Source organism: Monopterus albus, unplaced genomic scaffold (genome assembly GCF_001952655.1).
Source record: "Monopterus albus unplaced genomic scaffold, M_albus_1.0 scaffold205.1, whole genome shotgun sequence".
In the NCBI taxonomy this organism is placed as follows: domain Eukaryota; kingdom Metazoa; phylum Chordata; class Actinopteri; order Synbranchiformes; family Synbranchidae; genus Monopterus; species Monopterus albus.
The window spans coordinates 595,727-612,437 of record NW_018128085.1 but is presented as its reverse complement, the minus strand read 5'-3'; the positions used below and the strand labels follow the sequence as shown (position 1 = coordinate 612,437).

Sequence of the window (16,711 nt, the reverse complement as noted above, 5' to 3'; positions counted from 1 at the left end):
TTTTTTTTTTTATATATATATCCTAGTGGTTGTTTATATATTGTATGGTCTGTGTTTTTTGTCGCAGCCTTCACTCTGGGTCTGAGAGAAACGTAATTTCAGTCCTCTGTATGTCTTGTTCATATAGTGGAATTGACAATAAAATTGATTTGACTTGATTTTGAGTCCAGTTGTTTCCAGCAGAAGGATACAATGCAGATTCTAAGGCAGGGTCTTTATTCTTTATCCCTATGCTGCGTCTACTATGTTGTTTAATGCTGAGACAGCTGAAACCCAAAAGCCATATGGAGCAGATGGACAAACCCATAGTCCTGTAGACCCCACAAACCTCTCTTTGTCTCACTCTCTCCCATTTTTTATCTGAGTCACAGTGGGATTGCTGTTTAAAACAGCTGACAGACCCCTCTACATACAGACACACACAAACACAAATATGCAGTTCATGAAGATTTTTTTCTTTCTAAAGCTGACATTACTTCAATTGCACTGAATAACAAAAACCTATTAAGCACAAAGGAAAATTTGTCACTGTTTTGGGATGATTAACTTATCTCTTTCATGTGTTCTATATCCCAAGAGTTAACACCTTCTTTTATTGATTAATGTCTGTAATTTTCCTTTTTGTCTTCCTCTTTTAGATCCAGCTGCTGATTGAGATTGTCTGGCCTCTGTTCATCTTTCTCATCCTGTTCTCGGTCCGAACACATTTTCCACCCTACGAGCAACATGAATGTAAGCAGTGGTGGACAAGGGGGGAGGGGTGGCTTTAGCCAAAACCGTCTCTACTGAGCCTAGCACTGGCTGGACAGAACAGGCCTTTGATATTAACTGACTATGAACACAAAATGAAAGTGAATGCATCCAAAAAAATGTACACAGGAGTGAATACAAGACTGAGACCTGGGAGTTTGAGGGTCCTGTGCAGTATCTTAGCTGTTCCTAGGATTGCAACATATATTCAAAAAAAAATAAATACATGTATATGTATATATATATATATATATATATATATATATGTGTGTATATGTGTGTGTGTGTATGTATATATATATCCTGCTTTGTTTTTCCACTGTATTTTCTGTGTGTTGGTGTCATGGTTCAGGGACTATGCTTCCCGGTTTTGTGTTGTTGTTTTTTTTTCCCCGTCTCCTCTTGCCACCTTGTGTCCTGGCACAGTCAGTCATCATCACATCCTCCCGTTGTTCATTATCTCCCAGTCCAGTCTCCTATATATACGCTCCTTTTCCGTTAGCTCCCCTCTGGTTCGTTTGTCAACTCCCCATGCTCTTTGCCAGATCGTTGTGTGTATTTGTTCCTGAACAGATCCTGGCTGTGTGTCCATACATTGGGTTCCCCAGTACCAGACTCCTGATAGTTGGTCTTTGTTTAGAAGGGGAAGGGGCTGCACGCCTCTCACACAGGCACTCAGCTGTGTGTTTACACACCTTGCTTGTAATGCTAATGCTTGAGGTGTGAAGACGCCAACATATAACCAATCAAACGCAACTGCTCTGAGCTCAGGCACCACCTTGTTATAGTACTACCTCCTGAGGGGTGCCAAAATTTAGCTCCTGGAACACACCTCCTAACCAGGCAGAGGGCAATAGAAACAAACAGAACCTGTGTCGAGGCAAGTTAACGCTCAGTAGAGTCCTGTAATGAAAAAACCCTGATGTTAGTTATCCAAGGTTCTCATGTTGTACTGAAGGATCTGCTGGATTTGTCAATATTTGTTTGCACTGTGTGAACATGTGATAGGACATCCAGCTCTAGAAAAAGAGAATTGTTGTACCCGGTACTTTTTACCATACGGACTCTTAGAGACGAGACAGTCCAAGTAACTACAAAACAGTGCTGATTTATTCCATGAACACAGGTAAAAATTAACATTACACGCTCAGGTATCTTGCACCTCCAAACTGCACGCAGGCAGATGTAAGATGAAAGACCCTGAACCCAACAGGCCTATACATTATATCCCCTCGGTTGGGCTAGCCCCATACTACACAGAAACGTCAACCACGACGTCTCTGGTGCCAGCTTTGCAGCTGGCCATAGCAGTAGTCAAAACATGAAGCAAATCAATGTGTGTGTGTCTGTTGATTAAGTGGTGTGTAGCTAAAAACATTTTCACACAACCTCTAGTAACATGTCATGACATTAAACATAAGAACATACAGTATTATGGCTAAGGCTACAGTTATACACGTCATAATAATAATATTAAACATCCTGTCTGCTGACAGTCATCAACTCTTCTCTCTAGTTATCCTTGACCAGATGTACCCTGTAGAAACTCATAAGCATGACTAAGCATTTAACAGTCTAACTAGCCATCCTATCTCCACAACTTGGACCATGATTCCTCTCAAAGGGATTATCACTGGTGGAAAAAAATCCTGCCAGAATAGGTTTTTTTTTTTCACTTTTGGAAAGGGAAACAGTCACCCAGAGTTTCCCAGGAGATGTTTATTCCAGGGTCATTAATTTGTTTTAAGTCCTTACAGGTATCTTCATTAATTAATAAAAGCCATTCAGAATAATTTTATTATGTGCATTCTTCATCTCTTATAAGAGTTATAGGTAAGCCAGAGACTGGAAGTCTGTTCTTGTTCACACACTCAGACTTATATATATATGCACCTGCTTTTGAACAAATCGCCTGTTGTTATGTAATTATTATGAGCTTGCATATGATTGTCGTGTTGGCTAAGAACCCACTATCTGGAACAACAGCATTGATGCCAAATGGCAGTGTATCACAAGTCAGTCAGAACCCAGTGACCTAGTGTACCCCAAAGAGTTGTTTAACTTCCTGACCCCATCTCACTCTCTACGCTTGACACCTCTACCTCCACCTTTGAGAGGCACCTCTAATTGATTCCAAAGACAGTGATGATATAGTTTGTGTGGGTTATACTGTAATTAGTTGTAAACCTATTTTGCTATGTAAAAACATGTTTGAGGAAATTTTCTGCAAATTCAACTTCAGTTCTTTAGCAAGTGTATTCAATAATGCCTAATGTTTGTTTTTGGACAAAACAGCAGATGTGGTTATTTGCATTCAGTAGAACACTTTGTAGAGGTTTAGGTGTATTTAGTGGCGAATAACGTGGATACATAGTTACTGAGACGGCGCATTTAAATGGAAGGATTCATCTGATTTGGCCAAAATCTGTGCATTTTGATTTCCCTTTCTCTTTTATTGATATTTAATTTCATTAAAATATTCTTTAGAAATGCTATGCTCATCTTTCTTTTCCAGGCCATTTCCCTAACAAGGCCATGCCCTCAGCGGGTACCTTGCCCTGGATACAAGGCATCATTTGCAATGCCAACAACCCCTGCTTCCGCAATCCTACCCCTGGAGAGAGTCCTGGGGTGGTGGGAAACTTCAACGATTCAATGTGAGTAACCTGCCTTTTATAATAATTAAACCAGTGCACTGCAGTGACCTGTGATAATCAATCATCATATCAATATAATCATTTGTTTAAGTCACAAAATGCATTGGATAGTGATCCTTTCATTCTTTCAATTTTGCACACAAGTGAAAACAATTTATCTAATTCTGTCTCTTTCTTGCCACTTTGTGAACCAGAATTTCTCGTCTGCTCATTGATGCCAAGAAGATCCTGCTGTACTCTCAGAATGATAAGAGCTATGAGGGTTACAGGGGACTGCTGAGGGCCCTCAGGAAGCTGCAGAAGAACACTGCTCGTAAGGACATACCTTTGATCTGCTTGTTTTGTGTCTTCAGAGTGTGTATGTGGTACAGTATATGTCCCTTTCGTATCACAGTTTACCAGCCATGCTGGGCTCATTTCACAAAATGCCATAGGTGTTACACTTTTCTGCCTCCGATCTTACCTGCTAGTTGTGGTGATCCAAGACAGCAAAAACTGAAAATCATGCACCTGACAGTCACTGCACAATCAAAGAACAGATCTGGTTAAATGCCGAGTCTTCCTGACTGGAATGTTGCTGCTTCCTGTTGAGGACAGGTCGCAGACACTGTCTACCACCGATAAAGCTCATGTTATTCTGTAGGCTGTCAGTTTTACAACCGCTTTTAAACATTATTTTCCATGAATGCTGGAGCAGCATTTTGAAAGAAAAGAGGGAGAGATTCTTCATCATGACTTTGGCTGTTGTGGAGCAGAGAAAGATCATCTTTCTAAATTAATATCTTGTTGATGACTTCACTGTGTTGCTTTGGTCAAGCAATCTGAAAATAGAAAATAGGGTTTAACTTTGCACTTACTTCACTTCACTTGAGTAAAAGTCATACAAACACATAAACTTCTCTCAGTGGAAAGATTTTTATTTAAATTTTGTGGCCCATACTGTGACATGGGAGGCATGCTAGGACCAGTCTCTGCTGACGGTGTTTACTAAGGCAACCAGGACAAAAGAAGAAGAAGAAACATGTAATAGCATTACCAAAACAAAACAAAAATAATACTTTATAAAATGGAGGATAATAGCACCAGGAAGGGCATTATAGGACAAAGTGCAGCAACTGCCACCAGCAGTGATGTAACTGCTGACCTCAGGTAATTGCCCTTGTGAAAGGAGGCCATCTAATTAGACTGCACTGTCTTTATGTTTGTTCCATTAGTGGTGCCTTGCTACAGCAACATTTCTTTCATATTCATGTGGTAATCAGTCCATTTAGTTTCTATAAATAGAAGGATATTAGCTTGATTTCACATCAGACCCTAATGCAAGGGCCTGTGGAGCAGATTCTATCATCAGAAATTATGCAGCTATGCAAAACAATCAAAGTTCTTGTTGTTTTGGCTACTGTCTGCTCTGTTAGCCCAGAAGTGCCTACAAAGCATAGCATGGCCCAAGAAAGGAGCGAGAGATTACACATGTAGATGAAAAGAAAAAATCTATACATTGTATTTATGTAAAATTGGAAAAATTCTTAAGTTTGCACATGGTGAGTTTGAACTAACCTCGTCTCTTTTTGTCTTTCCTATCTGTCTTGATGGCAGCACATATTAGGGCCAGTTAGAACCCTGCCATCAGTGGGTCATTGTGTTTTAACTGGAATGAACAGAGTATCAGTTCTGCATTACCTTTTTTATTTTATTTATCAGGTTCTCTTATTGTGTTGATGAAGCTTTGGTGCATCTGTGCACTTCATTACAACATCATTTCTAAATGCACAGCAGTTTGATAGTTTTCAATTGCGTTTCCAGTGTGTATTTATTTTTAATTCATGTGCTGTACACTGACATAGTGCAGGGCTAGTCATGGATGTTATAGGAAAGAGCTTTGCTGCTTTATAACATGAATCAGAGAGCTGAGAATGGAGGCTCTCATATGTTGGTTAGTAATTCAGCCACAGATGGGGTCAGTCAATTAATTTTCACTTACTGGAAGGAGGTCAGGGAAAGTGATGAATAACTAGAATAACTTAACAAATCACACAGGATATACTATTCTTAGGTTAGGTCTAAAGCATGACTGCTATATGACATAGCACAGAATGATAAATGCAGGGAAAATCCATGGCATTTGAGCATTTTAAGAAAAAGCCAGGAATCGTTTTGCATTTAACCACCTCCATATTTTATCTGGATGGCTGCTTTAAAAGGCTTCATGTGTTTCAGAGGCTTGATATGTCTGTGTCTGACTGGTTAAAATGGAGACTTCTGAATGTAACTGTGCTCCCTTTTACTTCGGTTTTCATACACACAAACATGCACACAGGTCCTTGCACCTCTGTTTTTATACACACAACCATTTTGTGGTTTGGTTTCTCTGTTGTCAGAACTGGCTCAGCAGAAGCAGCAGCTGCAGCCGCCATCTTTTGTTGAGCTGGTTGCAAAGACACTTGCTATTCAGTAATGCTTGTGTTTAATAGCCAACTTGTGGTAGATTCAAGAATATGTGGTTCCACAGAGATCACACTGCCTGTTTGTAGACTAGTCTGATCAGTGATGACTGTTTTGTTAAGGCGTGTGATGCCAGAACTTAATTTAAAACAGGATAGGCACCAACAGGAGCATGTACAGACTTGTAAGTGTTAATCTTGTATTCACCCTTGTAATCCACCTGGGTTTTACATGGGAAAAACATATATAAGATTAGTTAGTTTAAAAAAAATGAATAAAGACATTATTTCTTACATTGTCTGTTCCTGATAACTCAGGAGATTTACAAAACATAGGCAGTACAAACAATGCCTAACTGTTAAGATAAAACAGGAAATAAAATGAACACATACTGTATATACACAATCAAATACTACTAGACTTTTTATTTTTAAGAGGTTGTACTATCCAGTCTGGTCTGTTCTCAGAGGCCTTTGGATGCAATGCACCATGGGAGTTTGATTTCCTACTGGGACACTAATTAGACTTTATTAGTATTCCCTGGGTGTTCACCCCTGAGAAATGAGGTCACCACATGCACACAAACATACAGGTACAGAGTTGCACGCACATATGCTTGGAGGTCCAGCTGTAATGGTATGTATGTATGTGCAACATACACTCACACCCCAGACTCACAAATAATACACACTCTGGTTCACAGCCACAGAGCTAATATAGGACAGCGACACTGCACACGTGCCCCCTTAACACAGAGAGACGCACTGTTCTCTGCCACTTCCTCCCAGAGGATGTTCACTTCAGTTGAAGCAAAGTGTTTCCCATTTTTAAGTGTGTATGGGTGTGTGTGTGTGTGTGTGTGTGCGTCATCCGATAGCTGTAAGAGAAAGCAAGTAGAAAACGATTTACTGGACATAAAGGGAGAAGAAAGGAAATCAGAGGAATGGAGGTGGAGTAGGAAGTTATTGTTCAACAGAATACAGAACAGCAAAAAGAGCAGTAGTCATTCATTTTTTTGTAAAATGTATTCATCTTAATAATCCAAGTTAATAAAAGCACATGTAAAGAAGAAATAGTTACATTTGATGCATTAAGCCACATTAACATTAAGCCATACCGTTATCACAACAGAGACAGCACTGTTAATAACCACATCAACAGTCTGTTGTGCTCTAGAGAAGCTGTTCCTCTTCTCTCTCTCCATGATAGAAAAAAGTACAAAGTAGCTCAGATTACCAGAAAAATAGTTGAGAGGTAGGGAAGGAAAATTTAGAGAGGAAAAGTTAGAGAGAGGGGGGCTGTGGAAAAAAATCTCTCAGGAAGTATCTGAAACTAAAGTAGAATGCCCCTTGGTAACCCTGGCTGAGCAAGAAACTGACAAGTGAACAGTGCATGTGCGTGTGTGCTTGTGTGCGAGCAGTTGACTTGTACCGGTTTCAGCGTTGGTTTGACTTTTCTGGAATGCAGTAGAAGTATAAAATGTTCTCTGAGTGCAGAGAGGAGAGTTTGAGTTTGCATTCCAAATATATAATTTGATCCTGGAACAGTCATTTCATCTAGATGTTTATTTTTCAGTTCTCATTGTGCTTGTCACGGTTCATTAAACCATGCATTCTTTCACTGTTTTTTTTCTATTGGCCATAGAATTTCTGGAATATTGAGGATTTTAGGAGTGATACTTCAGACAAGAAAGGTCTTTACTGGTAAAAGCACAGAGTTTCACACAGCCATTGCATGAGAAAGTGGTTTGCAGGCCAAATTTAAAGTGAAAACGTAACAACTGTATTATAAATAACCCTGGGAACCTTGTTGATTGTGTCTCATAGTTGGCTGAGTTAACACTTCTATTTTTTTCTAGGTTTCAAGCTGAAGGACTTTTTGAAAGACAATGAGACTCTCTCCCATTTCCTGCATCACAATGCTTCACTTCCTCATCATGCGCTGAAGCAGATACTGGAGGCTGATGTCAATCTGGAGAAGGTAAACTATTAAAATTACTAATACCTTTTAACCCTTACATACAGTATGTTGTCAGTCAGAACTGAACTGGCTTCATCATATCCACATTTTCCACAGTCAATAACCAACCCCCCCAGTACCATCCTCCAAGGTCTCCCCCTACTGTCACTGATTGACCAGACATTTCTAACACAGAAAGCCAATTGTTGTAAATGAAATCCTTATATTGAAAAACATTGCATGTTACAGGCCTCCACCACTATTAGCTGTACATAATGTCTCAGTACCAAAGCAGGTGACAGTACAGTATTATACAGTGTGGAGTCTATTTGTTTTTCACATATGAGATAGTCATACTCCCCAGACCACAGTGCACATGCACAAATCTGATGACCTTGGCTCGACAGGGTCTGTAGGCCCACAGGATTCTGCTCTGGCACAGCTAAGCCCTTAATACCAAGCAGAAAATGTACTGAGGGTGGTGGGGGGTAGGTGGGTGTAGAGATTGTTGGTCACCAAAAGCCCCTCCCCACCACTGTCTTGACTTTATGTTTTTCCTCACAAAAAGAATTTTCCCCCTAAACTCTATAATCTACCCAGTGCAATTTTTCTGGTTTTCATACTTTTTACTCAAATCTCCTCTTTCTGTTTTATTATCTCACTCGCCCTTATTCTCATATCCTCTTCCACTGCATACATTTTTTTCTAGCAGACTTGATTATTTCACAGCAAACCTATACGTGTTTTAAGAAACATACACACACCTCCTCCTCTCACTTCTCAATTCAAAAGAAGTGTATTTGTGTAACCTGGTATCACCTACATACATATATTGGTTCAGCTACCCAGGTCCACATCAACAACACCTCCCAAGCCAACTCATCACATCATCCCTGCTGTGCAGTTGGAGAGCTGGAGTCATATGACACCACACACACACACACACATACACACAGACAATTCACATTACCCTGTCTGATTCTGCTGAACACTTTTTCTCCCAGAGAGCTACTGATCAAAGGGGATGACTGTGTGTATCTGGAAGGTCACAGGCAACATTACTTAAGGGGAGGAGTGAAATTTAAGGGCAGCTTGTTATTGCTGTTCCCCTTTTTTATATGGAGTTGTCTGACAAATATTCTGCATTCTTTATCAGATGATCAGTATGATTCCCAGTCCTCCAAACTGTCAGAGAAAACAGAGCCTCTCTCCAATCCCTGAATACTCTGATGTCCTGGAAAAGGACTTTTTGTTATTCTGCCTGCTCAAACATAGCTGTGGTTTCCCTTCCTAATAATGTGCTTATTGTGTAAAAGGAAGCAATATGAGTTTTTTTTTTAAAGGACAAAGATAATATGGCACTTTTTTATCACTAGATATGTCTTCTTGAGTAAAGTTTACATTTGGATTATGTTGCTTGTCATTAAAACTGACTGAAAATGTCTTTGGCCTGGAGGTGCATTCAAGACATTTCTTTCCATTGTGGTTGCTCAATAAGATCTTTCTGTGAGCATTATTGTTTCGTTCTCATAATCAGGTTTTAGCAGTGTAATGCTTTGGACTGTTGCATCAGACTGACTGTTGCAGTCTTTAAAGAGTCAACTACCACCACGAAGAGAACACTGAAATGAAACACAAATGTTGTGGAAATAGGAAAAAAGAAAATAGAAATCATTGGCTGGATCGTCTCTAAATATGTACTGGCAGGATGTTTCAAAATAAAACATGTGTTGTGTTATTTAAACTGATTAATGAGCATATAATAAATCCAACATAAAGCAGATCAGTCCATTGTGCTACTGTGTTGTCACATTAAACTATGTCTAACAAACAGGATATTTACTCTCCTTCCCTCTGCCCTCTCATAGTACTGAACTCATGCTTTCATAATTCTCTCCTCCATTTGAGCCACTGTTTTTCTGTGTCCAGGTGCTGACCAAAGGTTTTGGCTTCCATCTCAGAGACCTCTGTAACACCACACCGCTGGAGGAGTTTGTCCACATTGCTGATCGTAATGTCTCCCATATGACTCAAGAAATTATCTGCAATTCCTCCAGTGACTGGCTGAACAAGGCCCAGAGCCACTTCCTGTCTAACCTGGACTTCTTCAAACCCATTTGGGTGAGTTCATCCAATGAGTCACACACATCAATCAGTGGCGTGTACAGTGCTTGAATGTTTAATTAACTTCCTAGGCTGGATTTTCCCATTGACGTGTGATCCTTGAGCATAACTGTTGATTATGATCTATGAGTGAGAAAAGACAAAGAGGTTGTCACAAGCCAATCATTTTAGTGTTGCACATCCCATTTCACTGGCCCCAAATAATGAAGACATTACTTTTCTCATTTTAATTGGCATATACATTCTATCATCACCACTGACCCATGTTGCTTCATCTCTAGGTAGTTCAGTGTCCTCCACCGTAAGAAAATTTAGGGTGTCTTTGCCAAACCTGTCAGTATAGATATTCCAAGGAATTGAAGTAGTTTTCAATCATCTGGGAGACTCATTATTATTTGTAAACAGCATCGCATCTCTTCTCTCTTAACAAGCTGAAATATTTGGGAGCCACTGTAATTTTATTTGCTTCAAACACTTCACAACTTGGGTATTTACAGAATATGAGCTGGGGCATCATGAACAAGCACACACACACAGATACACAAGAGAAAAGACAAACACTCATCTGTAGGCCACTGTTTATACATTCCAGAAACTAGTTTTAATTGCCTTTTTTTGAGGTCAGTTTAGATTTTACTTTTCAGTCTGGCATGGATTCACTCAAAGCCGAACTCAGTGTTCATCTAATTAAAGTGAAGCTTTCAAGTTTTCTGCTTATCACAAAACATTGTGTCTTTTTGCAGCCACTTGTTTTCTGTTTTTATTTTTCCTCCTTCTCTCATCCTCTGTCCTCCCTTTCCTGTCCAGCATCATCTCTCCTCTGCCCGGATCTTCTCAAACAGCTTGTTGCCCTCCCATAAAACCCATGACCTAAATGTGAGTCATATGGGTGAAGCATTGCAAAAGAAACATTATGTTCTGCAGTTTTGAGGGAGAAACACGCAAATGAAGAGACAGATAATACCATTAAAAAAATTTATGAGAAAGCTGGAAATCCCCAGTGACTCCAAACCCTGCTGTTGTTGCTGAGGTTAAAGAGATTAAAATATCCTTACTCCTGTGCCGTGGTATGAGAATGGACTTTGTTATGAATGTCATTCACCCCAAAGCACATTGTGTTTTTGTTCTTCCCTACAAACCTTGATGCAAGAGTTGAAATTCTTGCATTCTTGGAAATTCCTTTCCAAAAGTAACAAATTGCATAAAAAGTGAGGCCACGAAGACTTGCATAGCATTCGCCCACCCTTAGTTACACTGTTTGTGTGCGTGTGTGTGTGTGTGTGTGCACAATGGACAGGCAGAGAAACTGTTAAGACAAGAGAAAATGAGACAGAAGAACTAGAGTAGCATTCTCTCTTCCATAGATGTCTGTTCCATCTTCAGTGACACCTGTGCTTTATCAGTCCTCCCAGCAGCTGACAGCTTAATGTGATAGATAAGACACAAACTCTTCCACAGAGCAGTTTGGCAGACAGGAACAGAGGAGGTTGAAGCCACACTGACCGGTTGTTCTTAATCAAAACAGACACAGGGAATTTTTTACGAGATCAGTAGAGAAGTTTCTGAGTTAATACAGATGTGAATAAATAGATGATAATGATAATCACGCTTACTGGCCAAGTATGTTACACACATAAAAAATTTGTCTCCGGTGGGGTATAACAGTGAATAACAAATAAGAACATAAATATGGTCATAACAAATTTAAAGGCAATCATATTATGTGACTTTTTAATGGATAATAAATCCAGTAAAATAACACAGGAGAGGAACAGTAGCACAGGAATTTCAGTACAAGTTGCATTTGTATTTTCTACAGAAATCTTTTTTTTAATCTGCCTTGCTTTCCTTTCTCCCCTACACATCTGTTTATTTTTGTTTTTTGTTGTATGTCCTTTTCCTTAATTGTGCATGCAAACTAGAATACAGTGGAAAATCTTAAACATAATAATAACCCCCTTTTTCTTCAACCGAAGGATGTGAGTACGGACCCCAAAATCATTCAGGATGTATCAGCTGCTACAGACAATCTTCTGGAGAGCCTCGGAGCGCTGGCCGTAGAGGTAGATATACCACACGCGCTCACTACATGTTATAACGGGTACAAACCAAACTATCGTAATTATTTATCTCCAAAGTTTAGTCTTCTGTTGTAATATTTGAGAATAAAATCAATTTTACCAAGAATCAGTTCACAATGAAATCTTTCTACTTACTGGACACATAAGTTGGGGCACTTTGGTCCAGGGCCATATTGACAGTATTAACCCTCCTGTTATGCTGCGGGTCAAATTGACCCACGAACATAACTGCTGAGCCGGCATCACCTGAGAAATGAACATAACAGGAGGGTTCAGTTATGTCTGTGGGTCAGTTTGAGAAAGCACATACTGTACAGTACAGTGTGGTTTTAACAGGTGTAAAGAACAAAGCAGATGCTTGTGATGTACATGATCGAAATAGGAAAGGGAGATCTCTGCTTTACTGAAATAGAAAGAGAGATTTTTTTGCCAAGCTGGTAGCATTTTTGCAAGATTAAAAACAAGACAGATATCATCTCTGCACTGGTCCTCTTCGAGCGCACCTGACAGTTACCTATGAAAGTGGATTATGTTTTTCAGTATTCAGCCACATTAATGATGGCTTTATAACTTTCTTCTACTGCAATGACATTGTGTCATTTTTTGGGGGGGATCCCATTTCCTGATTGAGAAGCTAGATTCTGCCTCAGATTCTAATTAATGAGATAAATAACACATAATAAATCTCAATCTTAATCTTAAATGCTCTGAAAAAATATCTTTCTTATTTATTGGCCCTACTCAGCAAAGCCAGGTGTATTTTCTCACATACACCCAGAAACACTGAATATCACATGCACACCTGCCTGGCCTAAGCTAATGTAACCCTTTCAGACCTTTTGGTATATGGAGGGAAAGGATATGAGTGGTGCAAACACACACAAACACACAGCCAACCTAAACCTAATTCTGACCTCAACCCTAAAACAAGGTCTAACCCTCCAATACCCCTTTGAATCCTTGTGAGGACCAGCCAAAATGTCCTCATAATGGTGGCATCAAAGAAAAGCTAGTCTACCCAATGTAATGACACCAACACAGCCCCTGTTCTGCTGACTTGATAAAATGCTGTATAAAGATATACTCTATACTCCTTTGTAAGCAACTGCACACAGTGAGCTGGCCTTTCGTCCTGTCTTCACACTATTGTTGCAACCTTTCGTCCTGTCTTCACACTATTGTTGCACTATTGTTAGCAATTCCTTCATTCTTTTTCCACAGTACAAGTTCTGTCTTGCTTGACAATGATTAACACATGTGAACTATAAATTGGAAGAATGTTAACCAAAATCATTCTTACACAACCAACACATCCAGTGTTTTCACCAAAAAAACTAAGCAAAATTAGTTTCACTGTTATCAGATGCAAGTTTTCATTAAGGAGAATGTGTATAGCTGGCAGAAAAAAACTATAGTGTGGAAAATGGATGTAAAGCTTGCAAACATATAAATTCAATTAACAGAATAAAGTTCATTTTGACCAGTAACATAACCTTCAATTATTTCTTATTTAATGCTTAGCTCTGTAGTGTTGTTTTGTTAATCCTAATCCGTTTCAGTTTTTCTCTTAACCTTTTACTTTGTTTGTGCTTGAGCCTAGCAGCACAGAGATTTGAGCTAATAATCTGGACTCCTACTCATTCACTCACTATTACAGCAATTTAGTCTAAAGAGGTCATTCATTTCGTCCCCTGAGAACCCCAGCAAATGTAAAATTTTACAAATGATTTATTCTAATTTTAACATAGTTCTCAAAACTATTTGTGATGTTTATCTTCTTTGTATGGTTTGCCATACTATAATACAAAGAGATGCCATTTTAACCTCATGAGAATTTGTATCTTTTTAACAAAACTAGATCAGTCTATTAGCTGTATTTAGCTTTTTGTTTTAGGTTTATTTTGTTAGAGGGAGCAAGTGTCATCTTTAGTGATAGTTATATCACAACCTAGTTTAGATGTAGTTAAAATGTATGATTACATTTTAACAGTTAATCTATGATTGGTCCCTGAACTGCTCTGGTTTAAAAGGCTGTATGCTGGTGTGGAAGCTTGAACTCTAGTAACCTCAGACAGGCTCTGCTACAAGGTTACTCTGGGACAGTCCTCTGTGCCTGCAAGTCTGTTTCTGCATGCGTGTGTGCATGTATTCATCAGCTCCTCACCTAAGTTAACATGGGCATTTTCCCTCAAGGGAAAAGACATACATTCGTCACACAAAAGCATTTTAAGCAGAGGCAAATGAGCATCTGCTAGCACAGAACAATCTACACTTATACAAACTTTTGGCAGGAAGAGTCGCTTGAACGCACACGCAGACAAACATGGTAAAAAGAAAATTTAAAAGCTACTTTAGAAGACATGGGTCTGTGTGTCTGCAAGCATTTGACACCAGAGCAGAGGCAAAAAAGAAAAGGTCTGGGTTTCTGTTTCTTATTGTTCTGTTTTTACAGACACTGTACATTAGCTTTTGGCAGTGAAGATATGAAGACATGCTGTATTTAGAAATACATAAGTTCACGAGCACACTGAAACCTTTTTAACGCATGCATGTACACAGACAGCCACACACGAAAACCAAAACACATGGACAGACATACAGTCAGGGCAGAAAGAGCAAGAGAGGATCTGATGGTCTCATGTGGCTGAGGTTTCAGCTGCAGAGCAACTGCATACAGAACAATCTCAGGGAATGTGTGTGTGTGTGTGTGTGTGTGCGTGTGTGTGTGTGTGTGTGTGTGTGTGTGTGTGCGCGTGTGCATGCATTTGTGATCTGAGATGCAACAGCTCACTGTCTCACTTTTTCTTTGTTGGAGAACAGTGTTGAATATCTTGCTGACAGGCAGAATAACAATTAAACGCTGTAGACAGAACAACAGTTGGTTTGAAATAATGCAGGAGAAAACAGTGTTATTTCTTATGAAACAGCCATGTGTGATGTGCCATTGTTTGCTGTGTGTTTGTTACTCATCACGCCTGTATGCGTGTGTGTGTGTTTGTTTGTTTCTCAGTGAGGAGGTTTAATTATGAAAATGACCGATAGTAACCTCTCTTTGTTCTTGTGCCTTCCCCTTCTGCCTTCTGCCCACATTTTCATCTCCTCTTCTGCTGCAGTCCTGTATGATTTACCTTTCTTTCTTATTTTTGTTATTTCCATGTCTGCAATGATCCTTGCATTTTCACCTCAGGAAAAGGTCTGATTTCCTCCTCCTTTATCCCTCACACACACACACACACACACACACACACACACACACACAGCCAGAGCTTACTGTAAGCCCGATTATACAGAAGAAACTAACTCCCCTCTTCTTCTTTTCTTTCTTTGTTTTACTTGCACAGAAAACATCTGCCCCCTCCTTTCGTTCCTTCCCTATCACGAGTTGTTGACTGTTATGGCCCTGATGTTGCTAGGGCCTGTAATTTCATGTGCATTTGACCAGTTCAGTGACATAAACTGGGAACAAGTGGCAACTTGTTTCTCTGCTTGTAGTAACCTCTGTGAAACCTGGAATTACCTTCGTGCTGGCTGTCAGCCTGACATGATTAATGATAGGATATCAAAATTGATAAGGAACTCTTTTGTATTTCATTCATGACAATCGATTTGTGCTTCCAAATGTCATGCTGTTTTTCCACAAACTTATAGGTTTGTTTCCTTCACTTGTGTTTGTGTGTTTGTGTGTGTGTGTGTGTGTTTATTGACAAAATGATATCTGCCCAAAAGTACATAAACACTTTTTGAATCACTGAAAAAAGCTACTGTTGAAGCTTATGCAATTACTCTATGTTGTCAAAAATGCTTTATTGGAAACTTGGCCCACCGTTTTTCTGCCATTGTCAATAATAATAATACAAATAGCATCAGTACAAACAGCTGCTCAGTAGAAATGTAAACATTAACACCTATAAATGCAATATACTTACATACATTAAACTCCACAACCGTACTGTACATTGTGATGATTTCTTTTTATAGAAGTAACAGTGTGGTAAGTAACATTCCACATTGCATGTTGAACTTTATCTGAGCTTTCCAGTGTGGTGATGAAAATCCACACACACACACACACACACACACACACGGGGAGAATGATATGACAGGGAACAGCAGTTAAATTTATCTTAGTTAGGCAGATAGCGAAGTGCTAAGTGTCTCCACCCCACAGTGCAACACTTGACTTCCATGTCAAGAATGCCACTCAGTGTCACACACAGGAACACATGTGGTTCTTAAAAGCTGCCTCTGTTGTGACAGATGATAGTTTTACATCTCACACGGTGGATCACAGTATGTGAACTTCTAAAAGTGAAATCTAAGTAAGATGAAATATATTAAATTTAGGTAATAGATGCTTGTTTTTTGTCTAGCTGCACTATTTTAAGATATCTATAGGTTCTTGAGACTGGATATTTTTGCTTGTTTTTAAAGATTTTGGCAAATGCAATTTCCCTGTTCTGTTGGCATATAATTTTGTTTATTTTAAGTAATATCTCCCCCATTTTATTACTTTCTTCTTGTTTTTGAGAGCTGAGTTTTTAATCAAAATCAACTCAAACCAAATTTATTTATAGAGCACTTTAAAAACAACATCCAGCTGACCAAAATACTTTACATGGCAGAATAAAATCACAATGAATGACTAAAATAGAGTAAATAAGATCAGTGCAAATAAAAATAAAACAGCACAATAACACA

At 39.2% G+C, this 16,711-nt stretch overlaps 1 protein-coding gene across 2 annotated transcripts in view; it reads left to right on the top strand.

The window, feature by feature from the left end:
- LOC109970682 (ATP-binding cassette sub-family A member 1-like) overlaps window positions 1-16,711 on the top strand; it is a 44,519-nt gene that overhangs the window by 5,426 nt on the left and 22,382 nt on the right. For both annotated transcript variants that reach the window (XM_020618412.1, XM_020618413.1), the window contains exons 3-8: window positions 639-732; window positions 3,266-3,407; window positions 3,602-3,720; window positions 7,708-7,829; window positions 9,738-9,929; window positions 11,909-11,995. In XM_020618412.1, coding sequence (XP_020474068.1) covers window positions 639-732; window positions 3,266-3,407; window positions 3,602-3,720; window positions 7,708-7,829; window positions 9,738-9,929; window positions 11,909-11,995 — 756 coding nt within the window. The remainder of the gene's footprint in view (window positions 1-638; window positions 733-3,265; window positions 3,408-3,601; window positions 3,721-7,707; window positions 7,830-9,737; window positions 9,930-11,908; window positions 11,996-16,711) is intronic.